Raw genomic sequence first — 22,514 nt, forward strand, 5'->3', positions numbered from 1 at the left:
CCGGGTTCCTAGACATCCCCAGCGTCGATCTTGGAAAACGGGTGGCCCGTTCGAGGTCGTGCGACAATCAGGCTCGCGACAGCATCCATATTTCGGGTAGGATCAAATCATGTGGACAAAACAAAATCTATCGATAGTCAACAGTGCCCATATATTCGGCTCGTTGTTAGCATTACCTAGCTATAGATTATGGTAGGGATTGGAGAGTGCCGGGCAGAAGTGGCAGCAAATAAGGTACTCTAGCTAAAGTCCAAAGGGGTCAGTGGGGTGTGGGGTTGCAACCTCTCAGCCCTATATCCTTGGCACAACTCCATAAAATAACAGACAGCTTTCATTCATCATGAAGCTGTCAGAATCCTGATCTTTCCTTCAGCTGCGACACGGAAAAGCCAATACAGGCGTGGCTGTCAGTTGCTGCTCGAGAGACAGCATCGTTGTCTATTGAAAAATACAAGCCGCTTCTTCTGACGTTGAGGATCAGATGTAGGTGGGAAGCTAAGATGACCTTTGAAGACTTGATGCATTGCATCAGCATTTCTACCACTCTCTATCTCCTCTAGAACTCATTCACCACGTCTGCTTTTTATCTACGACTCTCATGCCTTCCTCGATACCTCCACGCAAACCATGACTTCTGCAGGGGCTCTTGTCACTGGAGCCGCGGATGATCTTGGTAGGGGCTGTGCACAAGCGCTTTGTGACTACGGCTTCAATGTCATCCTACACGATCGGGATCGGCCGAAGTCGTTGCTGTTCGAGAAACGGCTGAACAAGAATATGTTGTTGTCGAAAACAAAGGCTTGTCTTTCTGGCTTGTACGGAGACGGCCAAGGACCTTGAGAAATCTCTTGCTGGTTTGCACAACCTACATTTCATGGTCCTGATCAAGCATGTATCTGGGCCTCGATGGTCACCCTTCTAAGTTCTGTAAAGGTTTGGAAGACTACATCAACGATGGAGTAGACAATTAGGTGGGCATATTGTCGCAGGAGATCGGGGTGGAACGCTTGGTATGATGGAGATAAACGCTTGATGTGCTGTTGCTCAGTCGCTGCTTTCGGAACAATCTGTCCTCCAAGGGTATCCCGGGTCATAGGATCTGTGATAGTCACAAGTGATATTCAAAGGACAAAAGTATTGACGTTGACAAGGATTTATCATTGCTGTTTGGAATATCAAAACGCAAAAGTCAACCATGTGTCTGCTACTTCAGATACTAGATGTCAAGCCTTGTTTCTCAATAAATTCTCCAGAGCTCTGGAATGTGGGCCTCCAAATACCACTGCACAATGGCATTGTCCACACAATGAACCAAGCGGAGAGCCTTTCAACACCTTTGTCTTGGCCGTGACGTCGTGAATCATTCACTTCCCGACTTTCGTTCAGCATCTTCCCCGAAATTTCGTCATCCTTAACATAGTCATCCCACATAAGATACACTTCACCATGGCTGTCACTAAGCTTCCTCGAACGCGTAAGGGGATCCTATCCCACGGTCCACCGCTATCGTGGCCGAATGACACCACGATTGGTCCGCGTCGTCCACATCTCGGGCTTCTCAGACAGGCGACTCATAACCATCGACAGCATCGCATCTCTGACCTGTCAGCTAGCTCAAGGCACAAAGCTCCCAAGCTCATTCACCATCCCCATCTGCGTTCCCGAGCTCCACAAGCCTCAGGCTACTCAAGGTACAAAGCCCACAAGCGTACTCATCATTCAACACAACAGTCCAAAGCACCAAAAGTCTCTGGCAAACCGCCCAAACAGATTAAGAATCTCGTGGTTCAGAAGCCACCTCCTCACGCAACGCCGCTACCCAAAGCTTCACAAGTACCAAGCAGCTCGCTAACGGACAAGAAGAAAGACGCAAAGTCTCAGAAGAATAACCACACCGGCAAACCGTCCCATCCTCCCCCTCTCCCATCCTCGCCACCCCGACCCGATACCCACCCAGCAGCCAAAGGCATAGACTGGACCGCCTACGACCGCGCCAAAGCCCACCGCTGGAAGAACATCCGCATCTGGGTCCACTCCCTCCGCCGCGCCCACCGCATCGTCGACACCGTCGCCACAGAACTCATGGCCTACTACGGCAGCGCGAAGTACGGCGGCCACCCCTCCGCGCGCACCCTGTCCCGGCACGCCTGGCAGGCCGTCCGGCTGTGCGAGCACGAGTTCGGCACGGATCTGCAGTGGGGCAAGGGGCTGGGGGAGGCGGTGTGGGGCACCGATCACGCCAAGGTGGAGGCGTTGATCGAGATGAGGATGGAGGGGGAGGGGACGCCGGGGGGGGGGACGGTGGGCGAGAGTGATCTGAGTGGGTTTGAGGATGGGTGGTGTGAGGAGGAGGAGGAGGAGGAGGATGATGAAGGGTTCTGGGGCGGTGGGGAGGGGAAGGATGTTGAGATGGCGGAGGCGCCTTGATTCAAGCTGTGGTCTCCTTTGTGCGTGGGGATAGAGATTGTGCAGAGGAGAAAAGCCGTAGAGTGTTTTTCATGGATACTGTTTGGAGGAACGAGCCAGGATTAGTGAGGGTCGAGGCCTCCTTGGAGCAGGCTGCTTTGAGCAGCAAGTTGTAGCTCAGTATCAATCATATCACCCTTGCTTTGCAATGACTTCATGGTACATTCAGAATCTCATACCGCTCTCATATTCAAGGAATCTGGCTTTGTGGCGCGTTGACGGCCCGAAATTGTCTGCACGCTCATTCATCTGTTGCCAAAGCCACTCCACCATCCCCTCTATCCGTCTCCATATACCCGTGATTAAGCCTCTTCCTCTCTCTCCTCACCAGCTCCCACTTCTCCGCCAATGGCCCGAGCGTTGTCTCCATGACCCAGGTCATCGCCACAGTCTGGCCAGGAACCCACCCTTCTCATCCTTCTGGGCCTCTTCCTCCCTCAAGGAACGCTCGTGAATAGCCCGAGCATCTGGTCCTAGCAGATGTAGGATGCCCAACTTATCGTCCTCCAGCACATTCTTGCTGTAGGGACAACGTAAATGGTGGGCAGAGGCGTCGCAGAGGCCGCAGCGGTCGGCTGTCTGCAGGAGGGTATCGAGTCGCTTGCGGCGAGAATTCATGAGGATTCGTCTCTCGTATTCGAGGAACTTCTAGCCTGTTACCGATTACTGTGTGCCGCTCCAAATGAAACAGGCCTTGGGCATTCCACTGACCCTTGGCCTGTGACTAAGGTCCGATCAAGGTCTTGAGATCTTTCTTCATCTCTCGACGGGATCGATCCTCCTGCTTCATCGCCTTCGATGGCTTAGGATGAGGCATAATACCGATATTGAGAGTTAGGTGACTGGTTGTGCAACTTTGAAGTTGGACGCAACGAGAGGAACGACCTTGAGAAGTTGCGCTAGCGCGGAATCTGAGCTGAATTCTGACGAGCGCCGGGTATAAGTGTACATAGCCCGGCGGAGTAAATCCCAAGATTTGACGTTAGCCCAGTCCCATTCAATACCCAGTCCATAGCTCTAGGTTTGCCACGCAAGCGCAGAAAGGCCCCAACCAGTCCAAATTCACAAACGCATAGCGTGAAGTTGGCATGCCTTGTGTGGATTCCCCTTTTGTTCCTCCTCAGTTCGACTCCAGCCCTTTTTCTTCTTCTTATCTTCTTTTTTTCTTTTTCGCTTTCTCGGATTCTCGCGTAATTTGCAACAAGGCTCAGAACATGGTACCCTCCGGCTGGCAGCAAGGACTGGGTCTGGATAAAAGAGCGCGTAAGTGCATTACGCAACTCATCATTTCCACAAGGACAAAGCACAGTGGTTGGCAGAGGCTTCAGAAGCAGGCTAGCGACTTGAATACCACGCGAATGATATTGAGATTACTTTTTTTCCGGCCAAAACACTCCGAGGTGATTCAAAAAAAACATAGAGCCGGTCTCGAAGCACGTGTGGTGAATGCTTCATCGCAGATGAAAGAAAGGTATCATAGGACAATTATCTTGGTGGAGGCTTAGAGAAGGCAAGCCGGGAGACTTGCAACCAGCCTTTGATGTTTTTCAATGAGACAGCCCCTTATCAGGAAGGCTCTGGGAGACCCGCACTTGATTTTCGCTTTTCATGTTAGGGTTCTTGCAGGAATCGTTGCCATTGTCCCCTATCGACAAAAGGGCCTCTCCGTCATCTTTACATACAGTAGGATCAGCGCTCTCTGAAACGCTGTGATGCGTGAGAAGCCCGTTTGGTGTGCGACTCGAAGAAGGACTTTGGTTGTTAATTAAATACCACCAATCTTACCTTGGTAGCACGATGCTCAGAGAAGGTGGTGAAATGCAATCATCTCAAAAGAAAAAAGAAAAATTTTGTTTATTAATTATAACAAAATCCCCCAAAATTTTCTTACCCTACAACACAACAATTTATTAAATATTTTTTCTCTCAATCAATTATATAATCTCAAATAAATAAAGCTATATAAGTTATCGTTATAATTTTATATCTTAAATACTTAATTCTTAGAAAGGGATATATCCTATATCGCTAAGCCTCTTCCCTCTTTTTTATTTTTTTTTTTTTTTTCCCCCCCTTCTTTAATACTTTTTTTTTTTTTTTTTTTTTTTAGTTTTTTTTATTTTTTAAAAAATTTTTATTTTTTTAATATATTTATAAAAAAAAAAATATTATATTTTTTTTTTTATATTTTTTTAAAAAAAAAAACCCTTTTTTTTTTTTTTCTCTCTTCGATTTATTATATTTCTCGCTTCTTACTAAATAGCTTATATTTATAAAAAATATATCGAGTTATCTATTTCGCTTTATACTTATATTCTTTATTCTCTATATTTAATATTTATCGATTATAAAGAAAGATCTTAAAATCTATTTTCTTAGTTTTTATTTATATTATTAGCGATATCTTAACGCGCTTAACTCTCGAATATAGAAATTATATTTATTTCGATAATATTAATTAAATTCTTTTAAGAATATTATTTCGCTTCTTATTAGTTTATTTAATAGTTTATTATTTTATTATATAATCTCTAATAGCTATCTTAATTATCGATATTATTCTTATCTATATAATTAATAATTAAGCTATTTCATTAATATTTACCTTTACTCTTTTATTATAAATTACTTACTCTCGCTAATTAATAATCTTCTTTATCTTTCTATTTATCTATTTATTATTATTAATATTAATATATATTAGAATTTAATATAATTCTATTATTATCTCGAGATATCTTAGCGAATTAATAATCTATATTATCTATATTATATAGATCTATTTTAAATACTTATTTAAGTCTTTAATAATTTACATCTATAAATCTAAAAAGTAAATTTTCGTATAATTTTCGTCGAGTTCGTATTATAAGTATAATTTAGTACGATTTAGTCTATTAAGTAAACTTTATTTTTAATTCTTTTCGTTAGTTCTATTAATTTAGTAACTTTAAAAAAATTTAGTAACTTTAAAAATTTTACGTAATATACTCTAATACACTCTAAGTACTATTCTATATATATATGATATTAATATATATTATTATTAATATACGTATTATTATACGCTATATTAGAGTATTACTTACGCGACTAATTTTATTAAATCGTTTAATTTCGTAGTCAAATTTAAGTTAGCGTTAATACTCGTTATCGTAAAATCTTACTATCGTAATATCGATTATTAGAACTTTTCTTTTTTTATATATATTACTATTAAATTAATAGAATTAACGAAAAAGATTAAAATAGTTACTGAACCGGTGGAATTTAAGCGAATTCTAATCAGATTTACTAATCCGACGAATTTTATAATTTTCGCGACAAACGCGCGATTAGCAATTTCAAATTTTATAGAAACTTTTTAGATTTGTAGATGTAAATCGATATTTAATTATTTATATTTACTATAACTCTATTAAATTATAATTTTATTTAATATATAACTATTATAATTAAAGCTTAAAGAATATTATATAACTTTATTAAGTATATTATATACTAGTCGCTTAAGCTTAAATAGATATTAAAAATAGAATTAATATCTAACGATATAATTAAAGCTTTTATCTTTTTATTAATCTTACTATTATCTATATATATTATTATATAATTTTTATTAATTAATCTTTTAATTAGTTCTTTAATAACTTTTTTAATCTTATAAATTATTATTTTAAAAGACTCTTAATTAAGAGCGACGCTAAAAGAGCGTAGTTTCTTAATCTTATTAATATCGTTATATCGTTCTTTAAATCTATTAATATATCGCTTTAATAAACTTAATTTTCTATTCTTCTTAAATTTTCTTTTAGACTTCTATCGCTCGAATTATAATTTAATAATTTCGCTATATATTAGACTAATAGTAATTTATAAGATAGCTTTTAAGATAATCTTATCTAGCTATTATTTAATTAATAGAAAATATACTTCTATATTAATATTAGATCTAATGCGTTATAGACCTTAGCGCTACTTACGCTAAAGCGCCGATATCGTATATACTATATTAGAGTTCCTTTTAGAGTTCAATTTTAATAATATATCTTATATATCTAGAGGCTTAGCGAATATAGGTTTACTTCGTATACCTCGAAGTTTTAATATTTCTTAGAGATTAGTTCTACTATTAAATATATTATTAAATTTTATAATAATATTACATCTTTTATAGCTTATACCCGCTAGCTAATCGCTAGTAAACTACGTCTTTATAATTCTAATCTCTTTATCTTTTAAAGAAAAAGATTTATTATTATTATAATATTAGATTTATCTCTAAATCGTATAATAGAAAATAAAGATAATATTAAGAGCCGCTATAGCGTTAATAATAAGTTCGAGAATTTCTTATTAATAGAAGATCTTACTATAGAATAACGTCTTATAATCGCTAAGGCCGAAAATTATCGTTTAAAATAAGAATAAGAATTAGCTATATTAGAGGTTTATAATCGCGAGCTTTATAACGCTAGCTTATCGTCTATAATTAGCGAAGATTTATCTACGCTAATTACTATCGCGCCTTTAGCGAATATATTAATTAAGATAAAAATACTTCGCTTTAAAAGAATATATTCTTATAAGAGTATTAGTAAGAGAGAGTATCTACGCTAGTTCCGCGAAGTCGAAATTAAGTTTCTTATAAGTTTTAAGTATTTTACTATTAATTAATTAAGAATTATTTATTATATATAATTCTTAGAAGATAATCTTAATATCTAATAATATAAATACTATTAAACTTATAATCTAAAGAATACGACTTTTAAATTCTTTAAGTAGTTTCTATTTAATTTAATAGCGAATTTAGTAAATCGTTATCTTCTCGTATACGAAAAGTAGAAGAAGGCTAAATAACGCTTTGATTAGAAGGTATTTATTTTTAAAATTTATTTAAAGAAGCTAGAGGCTTATATAACTCTATTTTCTAAGAAGTATTAGATTAATTTCTTTTTAATTAAATTTAGATTAGAGCTTAAGAATAAGATTCTAAGTACTAATAGTATATCGAAATAACGAAAAGAAATTCTTACTTAGGCTATTATATAGAAAAAGATTTTAAAATATATATACTTCAACGGCGGTTTCTATTCGAAGTCTTCGAAGGGGTTCGCTAAGAATAAGCTTTTAAAGAATCGAATTTCGAAGTTTAAATTAATTTTAAATAACGGCGCTTACGTAGCGCGTACTTAAGACGATAGTATAAAGTATAAAATTAAATTCTTTAACTCTAATTATAAAAAGAATAGTTATTTCTATTATAAAAAATAAGATTATTAGATATCTAAATATCTAGATCTCGATAAATCGCCTATAATTTATATCGATATAGTATTAATAAAAAAAGATTTAATCTTATAACCGCCTTAGAAGTAAGATAAGAATAATAATTAATAAAGATAATTCTTTTTATTTTTATAAAGGGGTAGATAAAGCTTTAGAGTAAATAGAGGTAACTCGTTACTCTACTCGATACTAAAGCGTATATTAATTTAATTTTATAAAAGTTTATAATCTAATAAGATTTAAAATCTTATAATACTATTTTATCGTAATTGAAAGCGTTAAATAATTAAAGTATATATTACTATAGCGTATATTAGCTAAATTACTAATTAATAGATAGCTAGAATTAGAGTAAAAAGTATAATATACTCTTCTATATTATTAATTAAAAAGACTTTAATATTATATTAAATATACTTAGATTAAGTTAATTATAAGTATTATTAAATCTAACGATAAAGTAATAGCGATTTAAGATTAACGCTAATAAATTATAAATTAAAGAATTAATTAAATTTACTCGAATTATTAAATAGAAGCTAAATATATTTATAATTATATATACCGCGATAGTATAAAATAAATTAGAAAATAAATATAATCTAAAGCTCTCTTAGAAGTTATTAGAGTTTAATAATATTTTTTTAATAAAAAAGTAGAAATCTTATTTACGCTTAAGTAGAGAGATTATATTATTAAGATTAAGAGTAATAAAAAGCCGCTATATAGCCTCTTATATAATCTATCTTAAATAAAGTTAACGAAGCTACGGCGCTATTTAAAGAATTTTCTTTAGAAAAACTAGATTCGTTATTTAACTTTCTTAATCGAAGTATTAATTCTTTTTATTTTTAAAAAGAATAGAGAGCTTTATTTTTACGTTAATTATCGAAGCCTAAACGCGATAACTATTAAAAATCGATATTCGCTATTTCTAATTATTAAGACTCTAAATCGCTTATATAACGCTAAAGTCTTTATAAAGTTAGATCTTAAGAATATCTATTATTAAATCTAAATTAAAGAAGATAATAAGTAGAAAATAGCGTTTTATAGTCGCTACGGCTACTTTAAATATTTAATTATATCTTTTAAACTCGCTAATATATTAATAACTTTTTAAGTATATATTAATAGAGCTCTTATAGATCTAATAAATGTAATATATATAGTATATTTAAATAATATTCTAATTTATAATACTAATTTAATAAAGTATTAGCGATATATTAAATAAGTGCTTAAGCGTTTATATTAATTTTAATTATACGCTAGTCTAAAGAAGTATTAATTCTATATTAAGCGGGTTAAGTTTTTAGAGTTTATTATATTTATCGAAGATATCGCGATAAATTAGAAATATATCGCTATTATTAAAAAGTAGTTAAAATTAAAAAATTATCGAGATATATAAATCTTTTTAGGCTTTATTAATTTCTATTAGCGATTTATCTATAGCTATTTTAATATAATAATATTATTTACTAACTTACTTAAAAAAAGTAAGAATAATAAAAAATCTAAATCGTTAGAGTGAATAGATGACGCTGAGCAGGCGTTTTAGTAGCTCTAAAACACTTTCATAACCGCGCTATTTCTACGCTATTACGACTTAAATTTAAAGCTATATCTTAAGATCGACGCTTTTAACTTCGATATAGAAGTTATACTTTTATAATTAAATAAAAATAATTATTAATAATTAGTAATATTTTAATCTAGGAAAATAATTTCTATAAAGTAAAATTATAAGATTTATAATTAAGAGCTACTCGTTATTATAGCGTCTATAAAGTAATAATATTACTATTTAAAAGATAATACGTTTTATATTAAGATTCTAACGAATTATAATAATTTTAAAGACTTTATAAAGTAGAAGAAATTAAACTTTAGATAAACTCGTTAGGCGCTAAAGTTAGCTACTTATAACTTTAAGATTTTTTATTAAATAGATAAATTAAATTTTATTAACCCGCTATCGCGACGCTCTAATTATAAAGGAATTTCGTTATTAAATATTAAACTTTTATTAATATTATAGAATAAGCTTATACTTTAAACTAGCGATAAGTAGTTATAAAGAAATAAAGAGCTTATAGCGGCTATAGCGCTTATATTTTATATTATCGACGTCTAGATAATTATTTCTAAAAGAAAGTCTAAGATCGTATAAGAGATTATTTATAACGTATTTTAAAAACTAATAAAAATATTAATTTAGAATTTATAAGTCTATAATAATTAAATAAGCTCTTTTTAAACTAATATTAATAAGCTAGTAATTAAGCGTCGCGTATATAGTTAAATATAAATTTTAGACTTCGAAAGATTATTAAGATATAATAATCGCCTTTATATCTTTAGAAATAAGATTTTAAGAAAAGAGCTTATTAGTAAATATTATAATAATTTATTATTAGGATACTTTAACGCTATAAAGATATATAAGCTACTTATTTATAAATATTATTAAAATAAAAGTCTAAAGTAAGTTATTAACTATATTAAGATATATAATATTTATTAGTAAATTAAAGCTTCGCGATATCGCTTATATAGCGAATTAAGCTCGCTTTTCATCGCTATTAAGCTATAAAAGAAAATTTCTATAAACTTTATTATCGACTTACTAGCGAGTAAGTATAAGAATATTATTTATAATACTATTCTAGTTATAGTAAATCGATTTATAAAAATAATAAGATATATTTCTATATTTATTACGATCGATGTCGCTTAATTAGCGAAAGTATTTTATTTCGAAATAGTATATCGCTATAATATATCAAATAATATTATTAGTAATAGAGGCTCTATATTTATTAATAACTTCTAATTCGTCGTTTACTTCTATTTTAAAATTAAGCGATATCTAAGTATCGCTTTTTACTTATAAATCGATAAGTAGATTAAGTAATAAAATTAGATATTAAAATACTTCTTACGCATATTCGCTAATAATAAATAAAATATTTAGATAAAATAACTATTAATAGTAAAGTTCGCTTATATAAATAGTTAATATTTCTTTATCGAAACGATATCGTTCTTTCTAATATACGAATATTATTCTAAAATCTATTAAAAGATTAAGAATAACTTTATTAAGGGGGAGATATCCGCTATAAATAATAAAGTAAAGAAGTTATAAATATTAAGAAATAAGATAGTAAAGCGCTTTTATAGCGCGGTTACGGCTTAGTTTAAATATTATAATAAAATATATTAATCTTAAAGTTATAAGATAAGCGATTTAATAATATTAGCGATTAAGAATTTAAAGTAGAAACGTCTAAGTAAGAAGTTATCTTATAAATTTATAAGATTATTTTAAATTATAGATAAGATAAGAGCGTAGATATATTATCTACTTCTATTCTCGATATATAGAATTTATAATATCTTTTATATATTATTATTTAAGTTTTATTATCTTCGCAATTATAATAATATAATAAAAGTCTTTATATAGGCCCTTAATCTTATTAATAATAATAAGCTTTAGAAGGTTAAAGAAATTATTAATAAAATTAAGTATAAGAAAGATATTTAATATAAAGTTAAATAGACTAATTAAAGCGAAGAGTATAATTAATAACTATTAGATAATAAACTTATTAATACTAGCGAGCTAATTTAAGTCTATAAGTAAATAAGTAGTAAGCGAAAGTACTAAGTAATAAATAATAAGTCTCTTATTACTAAAGAGCTCGATTAATTATATAAATTAATAGCGAATAAGTAAAGGCGATGAAATAAGATATAATTATCGACTAGATTAAATATATTCCTAGATAATACTTATATTACGCGCGTACTTCTCTATATTTATTACTATTAAGATATAAATTAATAAAATAATTATATTATTTAACTATCTACTAAACTCTACTATAAAGAGAATTTATTATATTAGAGTATATATTATTAATATAAATATATTTTTATCTAAGATAGTCATTAAAGGATTATCTAGAAACTCTACGCTAGCGCTACTATTAAAAAAAGATTATTATTTAAATATCCTCCGCTATCTTAATATTAGAGATTAGATTAAATTTATTAATCTAGTTCTCTAACGAGAAGATAATTAAAGTATAATCTTCGAGTTAATACTCGTTAATATTCATTATATATCGACGAAGGCTCTTAAGCTTCTTCTTTAATAACTTATTTATTTTCTTTAATTTCTCTATACGCTTATATATCGCTATAAGCTAGCCTTAGAGATCTATAATTATAATAAAGATGGCCGAAGCTATTACTATCGTATATTTCTATAATTTATACTATTAGATAATCTTCTTATTAAGCTTAATTTATTGATAAAATAACTTTTAAGATTATTTAACGCGGCGATAATATTATATTAATTTTCTTATTTACGTTTAAAGATATAAAGGGATTTTAATATAGCGACTAATATCGCGTCTTTTAATCTTATAGTTATTATAGAAGAAAGATTTATCTCGAATATATAAATTATTATCTCGATAAAAGTAAGTTCTATATAATAAATTAGATATTAGAACTTATTAGTAATTATATATATAAAGCGATAATAGCGAAAATAGTTAAGGGTTAGTAATCGCGCCTATAAAACGACTATATACTTACTATTAAAGTTATTATTATTATTAAAAAAGGATATTATAAAATTATTAGTTTATATATTAACGCGATTAATAATAATAAGATACTTACGATAAAGAGAAGTAGACTATTAATATAATAAGATATATTATACTTATATTAATATTAATATTAACGTTATAGCGCTAGAGTAAGTACTTATAAGAGAGATATTAGAAGTTATAAAGAATAAAAATAAATAATTTAAAAGAAGTTTTTATATTCTTTATTATAGCGCTAATACTAATAAATAGTACTTAGTAATATAAATAATAGCGACGCGATAATATTTTACTATTATCTATTAGACCGCGTCGCCTAGCTATTATTATTATTTCTACTATTATTATTAATTAATAATTAAAAGCGTTATCGCGAACGCGTCGCTTTATTAATTACTTCTTTTAAATCTTTATAATAAAGATTATTATTATATTACTTCGCTATAAATATAATACGCTATAGAAACGACGTTATCTATAAAGAAATTCTTCTCTCTTCTTTACTTACTAAGTTTTTAAGATTTTATTATAAATTTCTAAATCTAATATTATTCGCTATAGAGATTATTAACTAGCGCTATAAAAACGCCGATACTAAGCGTATCGATTTACTATAAATTACTATTAACTAATATTATAAAAGTAATATTATTCTCGAAGATAGTATTAATATTATTATATAATATATCAATTACGCGCCTACGGCGCGTAAGGATTAATTCTATCGCGTTATTAAAACGATATCGTAATCTTAATAAATCGACTCTTTTTCCTTATTTCCTTATTAGAGTTTAAAGGTTTTTTAATAAGTATTCTATTTTTACTTAGACGCTTAGAAACTAGAGTCTAGAAGAGAAGATAATTATTAGGCTTAATACGTTATAAGCCTTAGCGCTACTTACGCTAAGGCGCCGATATCGCATATTCTACGTTAGAGTCCCTTTTAGAATCTAGTTTTAATAATATATCTTATATATTTAAGAGCTTAGCGGATATAGGTTTACTTCGTATATCTCGAAGTTTTAGTATTTCTTAGAGATTAGTTCTACTATCAAATATACTATTAAATCTCATAACGATACTACGTCTTTTATAGCCTATATCCGCTAGCTAATCGTTAGTGAACTACGCTCTTATAATTAAGTATTAAAATAAATATAATTTTAAATACTTTAATTATCTTTTTTTTTATCTAAGATTAAATTCTTTATAGTAATAAGAGATAAGTTTTATTATAGTTAATAGTATTTTTAAGCTAATATTATACTAAGTAATAATATATTATTTATAAGATAATTACTATCTAATAGAGCTATCTTATACTCTTATAATTATTACTCTATATCGATTTAATAATTCTTATTAATATATCGATATTTTTAATAACTTTAAATTAAATCTTCTTATTATAATAACTCTATAAAAGTTTAAAGTCGATTTCGATCTCTAGATAGCGAATAAAGCGTTTTATCTTAATATATTATCTCTTATTAAATTATAAAGAATAATTTAAGCTAAATCTCTATTTTCTACTAAGATATAGTAATTAATATTTATTAAAATTAAACTTCAATTTATATTATAACATCTACTTTATATAAACTTTATTATAAATTTTATAGAGAGCGTTATAGTTTTTCTTAATAAAGTCTCTTATTATTAGAAGATTTATATCGTCTACGAAGTCGATAGCTACCATTTCTAAATTAACGCGATTATTATATTTATTAATAAGATCTAAATTATAGAAGAGATAAAGTATAAACGATAGTAATAATTCTTAAGGAATTTCGGTTATTATAAGAGTCTTTAGTATAAAGTATTCGCTTATTTTTAGTATTATTATTCTATTAGATAAAAATAATTCTATCTAATTAATTACTCTCATATTAATTTTTCGCTTTCGAAGATTATAAAGTAATCGAGGATAAGAGACTTTATTATATATATCTAAAACGTCTAATAATAATATCGTAGTTACTTTATTAGAGTTTTAAACTTAATATATTCTTTCTAGAAGATAATAAATATTATATTTATATAATTATAATCTATAATCTTCTATATATATAACTAGTAGAAGTCTATATATTTTCGCAAGATATACTATTCTTCTAGTAAGAATAAATTTTATTACCTTTTCTATAGTATTAAGTAGAGCTATTAGTTAGTATTCTTTAGAAATTAAATAATCCTTACTTAACTTTAAAAAGATAATTATTATTAATATTCTAAAGTACTCTAGATAGTAATCGTTTATTAAGTATATATTAAATATTCTATATAGATAAGAAAGTAACGACTTTAGAATCTTCTTAAGAATTAGATTAGAGATCGCGTTTCCTCTTAAGACTCTCTTTAACGATACTTACATTATAGCCTTTCTTATTTTATTTATAATAATTATACTTATTAGATAGACTTATAAATACACTATATTAACGCTAATATTATTTAACTTCGCCTATATTAATAATAAAAAGAATATTCTTATAAGAAGATCTATCTTTAAATTTAATTTATTATATTTTTATTTATCTTTATTAAATAGCGAAGAAAGATATATCTATATTATAAATTATTTTCTAATTTACTTAATCTTTTTCTATATTATTTATAACGACTTATACGCCTCTATTATAAACTCTCTAAATACCTTTCTAATAATTCTCTTAATTAGATTATTTTTAAAGTTCTTAGCGACTTTATACTTATTTTATACTTTCTTCGAGAGCGTTATTCTCTAGCTTCTTTTTAGTAATTTATAACGCTTTTATACTTTCTTATATTCTAATATAAATTTCAATCTAGATTATAATAATAATTTAATAATCGAGGTAGACTCCTCTATAGCCGCTTAAATAAAGTTAATAATAGTTATTATTTAATAATCGATATTATTATTAATAAGATTTTTACTATTTCTCGAGAAATTAACTAAATACTCTTTCGATATTATAGCTCTAGCGAGTATCTCTCTTAAAACCTCGGCGTTTAGTTTATTAAAGTTTTAATATATTATTAATACTAACTCTATTATAGTCAGCTTAAGCTTTATAAAAATTAAAAGATAATTAGATTCGCTTTCGAAATTATTTTCGATATTATAGTTAATAATATTTATTATTAATATTAAAGTAGTAAATAGTAAATCTATTATTATTTAATAGTTTTCTTTATATATTATTATTTCTACTAATAATACTTATTTTATAACGAATTCTTTCGCTATAAGTATTAGTTTTCTACTCTCTTATCGATATAAGTATTTAATCTCTCTTATATTATATAATAAAGATTAAAGTTATCTAGTATAATCTATTTATTCTTTTTAGACTTTATAAGTATTTTATATAATTTATTAAGTTTATTTATTTATTAATCGTCGAGATTATAGATATTATATATACGTATAATTCTATTATTTTTAAATTTAATATTAAAAGTATAGAGGTTTAATAAGTAATATAATAGATATTATTACTTTAATAATATTCTCTTATTAATATAGAAGTATACTCGTATATTATTATAGTAAAGATAAATTAAGTTAAATCTATTCTTTAGAAGATAATATAATATATTTATATTAATATTTCTTTAGAACTTCTAAATTACTACTATATCGATATTATAAATCTTTTTATTATCGAAGAGTTCTATTATAATTATTTTAGATTTCTTTATATTATATTATAGTATTAATAGCTAACTAAGATATACTATTATTTCTTAATATTATTATTAATATTACTTACTCGCTTCGCTTAGTTTATAAAGTCTATATCTTCTTTCTAAGTATTCTTCTTTTCTTAATTATTAATAAATCGAATATATCTCTTTTTATTCTTATTAATAAGAATCGTAATTCTCTTATTATCACTCTTTTAACTTAGAGACTATCTATTATTCTCGAGATTATTAATTTCCTCTATCGCTATATTATTTTTATATTATTTAACTTTATTTATTACTTTAAAGAGCGATCTATTTCTAGATAAAGCCCTTATTAATAATATAAAAGTATATCTTCTTTTATTTAACTAAAGATTTGATATAGTAGTTCTTTTAAGATCTAGCGCTCTAATTCCTTCTCTATTAATTATTCTATCTTTATCTATTAATTTACCGCGTATAAATATTAATCTTAAAAAAAATTCCTTATTTCATTTATAATTAAATATATTCTAAAAGTAGTTATTTAATTAATCGCTTATTTAATAACTAGTCGATATCTTCTTTATTATTATAAATCGTAAAGAAGTTTATTATCTCACTATTCTCATTCTCGCTATCTCTCTCTTCTTTACTATATATATCTTATTTTAAACCTTATATAGTCCCTTATAAATTAAATATTTACGAGTATCGATTATATATTCTTTATAATAATACTCTTCTAAGTATTTCTCGTATATTAAATAATTCTTTTTAGAGTATATAGTCGATAGATAATTATATTTCTAGTATACGAAGTATTACTTCGATTTATACTATTTATTATAAATATAATAACTATATAATTTCGAATCGATAACTAGATCTTCTTTTAATACTCTATTTTCTTTCTCTAGAAATACTAATTCGATAATTAATAAACTCTTATTATAATTTTCTTTATTCGCGCCGAACTAGCTTAGCTATATTATATTAAGACTTAGCGTATTAATATTCTTATTCTAAACCCTTTTAATTATCGCGGTTATATCTTTAATATTAAATATATTAATTCTTACTCTATAGAGTAAAAGATTATATATTTTAATAATTACTCTTACACTATTACTTATCTTTAAAATTTAATTCTTACTTTCTCTTAATTTATTCGTCTTCTTTTTATTTATAGCTATAATATATATATCGCTACTTACTAGCCTTCTAGTCGTTCTAATAAATTTTCTTATAATATTTATACTTTTTATATATTTATTAATTATTATAATTATCTCGCTCGATATCTTTCTCTTTAATATCTTATTTATTATTTTATCTTATAACTTTATAATAATCTTATTTAGCTTATTATATAGTACTTAATCTTATTTTAATATTATTAATAATATAATAAGAATTTCTTTAATAATAGAGAAGAATATTAAGAATTAGCTTAATACGCTAGCGTAGCTAGTTATTAATATATTACTTCTTAGACTAGCTACTTAATACTTAATATATATAATCTTTTCCTCTATATTATTATCTCGATTACTTAAGTTAATAGCTAGTTTATATACTTTATCTAAGATTATCTAGATTTTAAATTTATTATTTACTCTTTCTATAAATATTATTATTTATTTTAAAAATAATAACTATTTCGTTTATTAGTAATTTCTAGTCTTTATCTATTATTTTTAATATAATATTTATTAATAACTTTAGTATAAATACGTGCTTCTTAAAATTATAATTACTATAGTCTTATTAAGGCTAGTTAACTAATCTTATTCGATATAATTATAGAGATATAGACGTTTTCTAAAGTTAATTAAAGAGATATTAGTCTTACTAAGTACTTTAAATATATATATCTACTTTCTATAGCTCAATAATATAGCATGAGCGTTGTGCGAAAGTTTTTCTTTTATAAGAGAGAAGGGAAGAAATATAATTAAAAAAAAAAAAAAAACAAACCCACCAAAGGGTAAATTTTTTAAAAAAATTTTTTAATAAAAAAACAAAAAAAAAAAATAAAAAAAAAAATTAACCCCCCCCTTTTTTTTTTTTTTAAAACCACCCCCCCAAAAAAAAAAAAAAAAAAAAAAAAAAAAAAAAAAAAAAAAAAAACCCCCCACAAATATATATAAAAAAAAAAAAAAAAAAAACCTAAAACTCCTCAAAAAAAAAAAAGTTTTTTTAGCTGTAACAAAAAAAAAAGCCCCAAAAAAAAAAGAAAGGGGGAAGAGGTAACAAAGAAAAAAAAAAAAAAAAAAAAAAAAAAAAATCCCAAAAAAAAAATAAAAATAATACCACCCCACCCCCCCCACCACCCCTAAAAAAAAAAATTAAAAAAATATTTAAAAAAAAAAAAAAAAAAAAAAAAAAAAAAAAAAAAAAAAAAAAAAATATTTTTAAAAAAAAAAAAAAAAAAAAAAAAAGGGAGGGGGGGGGAGGGAGAAAAAAAAAAAAAAAAAAAAAAAAAAAAAAAAAAAAAAAAAAAAAAAAAAAAAAAAAAAAAAAAAAAAAAAAAAAAAAAAAAAAAAAAAAAAAAAAAAAAAAAAAAAAAATGAAAAATTAAAAAAAAAAAAAATAAAAAAAAAATAAAAAAAAAAAAAAAAAAAAAAAAAAAAAAAAAAAAAAAAAAAAAAAAAAAAAAAAAAACAAAAAATAAAAAAAAAAAAAAAAAAAAAAAAAAAACCTAAACAAAAAACCCTACAAACCCCATAAAATACTAAAAAAAAAAAAAAAAAAAAAAAAAAAAAAAAAAAAAAAAAAAAAAAAATAATACATATTTTTTTTTTTTTTTTTTTTGTTTTGGGGGGGGTGTCGGGGGGGGGGGGTAAAGAGGGAAACCCAAAAATCCATAAAACCAAACCTTAAAAAAAAAAGCTTTTTTTTGGCGGCGGCCCCGTGGGGTGGAGCATCATCTGCTACCTAGAGAGGACGACCCACTCTCTCACTTGATGCTAAAGAACCTTGCATTTTTTACTTGCTCCTTCAAATTGTTGGACTGGTAACGAACAACAACGGCGGCATCAACCTAGCTTGTGCATAGAACGACTAACTCTGTCACTTCTCTCTTTGTGCATCTGGTCTGAACATGGAATTTTTTTTCTTCAGTTTTCATTGACTTCGGATCTTAGACAATATGATGTAAAAAAGATCCGAAAATTAGACAGCGACCTCTATTTATCGAAGTCCCATGTTTATTTCGTTGATAAAGAATACCGCAAAGTCAACTGCTCATTCTGTAGAATGAATCATCCTCTAATCTTCATTCCTTGAAGATGCTCTATTGCGTAGGAGAGAGGCCGGTAAACCTGCGCTGATGAGAGACGGAAATTGCAGTGCTGATTGTCAGTGATGATGGGGTACGCTCGGTGTCTTACTAGAGTCGATCTCAGGAATTCCTTGAAGCTTGCTAAATCATGGCCTCATTACCCCCATCATGCGGCTGGAGGAGCATCAGAAGCGGCTCTCAGCGCTTTTACGTTCCCTCAACACCAATTGGGAACCATCTGTATTATCTTCCGAAGTCGCCCGTCCTGTGATTGTTCTCTCTTGCCTTACCTCCATCTCCTGCCGTATACCGTTTTACGCAGGACCCGAGTCAGATCTCAAGCCGCTCGAAAACCAACTGAAATATATGAGAACCCTGTTCAGGGGTGACCAGCCCCAGAAGTGTCACGTTAAATTGCTGTGGTAAGGGATGGCGAAGACACTGAGAATAAGCTGAGACAAAATTGATAGTACAGCACCAAACCCAGTATTTCAGATGTTCCAAGGCACGGCATTGATCTTTTTTATTGACGCAACATGCTTGATGTCATGAGCCTAGCTCCAGCTCTCAACCATGACAGCTTTCCGCCATGACCTTAGCCGCAAACCACGCTCCACTCATCTTCCAACCTCACGAACCGTCACTAGCTCAACGAGTCTTCCCGGACGCCTTATTCGGCACACCTTTCGACCCCATCTTGCTCTGAATCCTCCCCGGCTGCCCCCTCGCTGCTCCAGCCGCACTCTTCGCCTTCTCAGCCTTCTTCTTGCTCTCAGCTGTTGCCTTCTTCTCCTTGCCCTTCGCGATTGCCTCCTTACGTGCTGCCTCGCGGGCCTCGGGACGTTGCGAGCGGCGGTCTTTGATGAGTTCGAGGGGAGCGCCGACGATGCCTCGTTGTTGCTTTACGGTGCGGCGGGTGCGCTTTTTGGAGGTTTCCTGCAGGATGGTAGGGAGGTTAGCGGATTGAGCAGAGGAGCAAGTGAATTGGGAGTATAGAAGAGGGGTGCCGATGGAAATTGAATGGAAGACTAAGAAGCCACGATGGAACGCTCTGCTTGAGACATCTCTAGTGTAACCAGCAACCCTCGGCATCTCCCACCACAGGCAATGTCATCTCATAGAAGCCAAATCAGCTTGAGCTCACCTCTGTGATACCCTTCTTATGCTGCCTCCGGAACAGCACGGTCCATGCAATACGACGAGGGTTCTTGCGCTGTAGGAAGAGGGATTCGGTTTTGCCGTTCTGGAAGCGGAAGATTTTGCTGTCGCCGCGGATGTAAAGCTTGCCCTACATTAAAACACACAAGTCAGCCGTTGTTCCTCTCGGTCTCCTACCCCATGTAGAGATGAGATTCCGCTGCTGCTACTCGGAGGGGTGTAGAGGCGGAGTTCTGCGAAAAGCTGAGCAGACAGGATGGGACAGAGGCATACCTTGCCGGGGTAGATCTTCTGACCGCTGAAAGTATCGTCGTAGGTACGCATGATGGCGGTCAGTGATGCGTAGCCTGTTTGTTGCAGAGGGGGATGATGTCCTGCTGGACTTTTCGAGATGGTGTTCGCGATTACGGCGGCTAGTGTGGGTCAGGTGACTGTAGGGCTGAAGTGAAGCGAGGCGAGAGTGGGAGATTTCGCCTCGTTCTTGCTGTACTACTAAAGTCTACAGATGTGATCTGATTGCTGCTGAACAGGGAGAACGTCATTTAGATACACTCGTTATGATGTCAAGGTTTTAGAGCAACAATCTGCAATGTCTCGATGACATCGACATGATCCCTTCTGTCTCCCCAAACCATCACCTAGATCGATCCTCTTCCATCTGTTCAATCCGCTGCCCTAATGCAACTCGGATCGTTTTGATGATGTAGAGACATAAGACCTTATCATGTATTGTCTCGACAGCATTGGTATGATCCAGTCTTCGCACCAACAACATCGATAGTATTGCCCCATTCAAATCGCTGGCGGGCCACTGTGATACGAGCATTCCTCCTCCCGGTTGGGTTTGCAACGGACGCACTTAGGGACCCGGCAGATAGGGCAGCGGCCGCAGCAGTCAGGGCAAGAAAGACCATCGCATATCTCACAAATACTGGTGCACTTTGGACAGTGAACTTTCCCGCACCGAGAGCATGCCAAGAACGTGGGTTCATCGATACCGTAGGACATGAGGCCGGCGATCTTTTTCAGCCACTGAGTTGCATTGACTCGTTCCTGTGGCAGGATCCCAGCTTTGGGTGGGCCGGCTATCTCCTTGCATATTGACCAGAGACAGCAGTATCTCCCACAAGTTTCGCATCTCTTCATAGTGTCCTTGGTACAGCCGATGCAGAAAAGGTTCTTTGAGTCCCACACCCGGTCGTGATTTGGATGCTTGTGATTTGAGTAAGATAAGTCATGGATGTCGCGATAGATTTTATGCGTGCCGGTCCACTGGCGAAGCTCTTCAATCTAACGACGGGGAGAGTGTTAGCAAAGCTGAGGGATGAAGAAGCGCACGCATGGTAGCTTACCTTCTGGCCCCATATCTCCAGGGGTACCCGCCCAAAGAAGTTGCTCTGGCGGAATGGTGTTATGCCATCCTCACGGGTCGAAATGGGGGCCATACTGCCACAGTTTGTGGACCATGTTGAAGGAATGTTGCCATCCTTGTTAGTCAAAACGATAGGCATACCACCATCATTCGTCATGAGATCAGGACCAATGTTGTCACCCTCATCAATCGGATCCATAGGCAAGAGACCCGCCTTGATACGAGGTCTAGCTGAAAAAAAAGATATCTTGTTGAAACGCGTACGCTTTTCGATGGGATTGAAATCACTGTCATGACTTGCTTTGACTGAAGAAACATTGTATTCTTTAGGCAAGAGTTCTCCGGTGGATGTGATTTCTGGACCAAATGTTGCTTGGAGTGAGCACTTTTCGATTGCTTTGATCATCTTGTGATGATCCCGATAGTGCGTAACCGTCGGTGCCATATCGGTGAGGTGGGCGCGGTTGGTTGTGGTTTGTTTTGCTTGAAATCTCAGTTGATGGTGATCGTGGGTACTGTTGCCCAAGGGCCATCCATCATGACGCTCATCATGACGGAGGCAACGTCTCTGTCAGTGAAGGGTACAGCTCCAACGAAAGCCTTTTAGTACATCAGTATAGACAGTCAAGCTGCTTTATAGGACAACTAC

At 30.8% G+C, this 22,514-nt stretch overlaps 3 protein-coding genes across 3 annotated transcripts; 1 reads left to right on the forward strand and 2 right to left on the reverse strand.

Moving 5' to 3' along the window:
• Window positions 1–1,446: 1,446 nt before the first annotated feature.
• Window positions 1,447–2,427, forward strand: HO173_008632 (uncharacterized protein; the record flags this gene model as incomplete). The annotated part of the gene is made up of 1 exon (XM_037310528.1): window positions 1,447–2,427. One exon carries the CDS (start codon window positions 1,447–1,449, stop codon window positions 2,425–2,427), a length of 981 nt encoding a protein of 326 aa, XP_037162510.1.
• Window positions 2,428–19,983: 17,556 nt separating this feature from the next.
• HO173_008633 (uncharacterized protein) lies at window positions 19,984–20,817 on the reverse strand (the record flags this gene model as incomplete). Its single annotated transcript, XM_037310529.1, has 3 exons — window positions 19,984–20,271; window positions 20,480–20,623; window positions 20,767–20,817. The coding sequence occupies 3 exons, from the start codon at window positions 20,815–20,817 to the stop codon at window positions 19,984–19,986; spliced, it is 483 nt and encodes a 160-aa protein (XP_037162511.1).
• A 468-nt stretch (window positions 20,818–21,285) lies between these two features.
• On the reverse strand, window positions 21,286–22,310 carry HO173_008634 (uncharacterized protein; the record flags this gene model as incomplete). The annotated part of the gene is made up of 2 exons (XM_037310530.1): window positions 21,286–21,783; window positions 21,846–22,310. 2 exons carry the CDS (start codon window positions 22,308–22,310, stop codon window positions 21,286–21,288), a joined length of 963 nt encoding a protein of 320 aa, XP_037162512.1.
• Between the last annotated feature and the right edge of the window lie 204 nt (window positions 22,311–22,514).

The sequence above is a fragment of the Letharia columbiana genome, assembly GCF_014066305.1.
Source record: "Letharia columbiana isolate WasteWater2 chromosome Unknown Sc0000033_s0, whole genome shotgun sequence".
In the NCBI taxonomy this organism is placed as follows: domain Eukaryota; kingdom Fungi; phylum Ascomycota; class Lecanoromycetes; order Lecanorales; family Parmeliaceae; genus Letharia; species Letharia columbiana.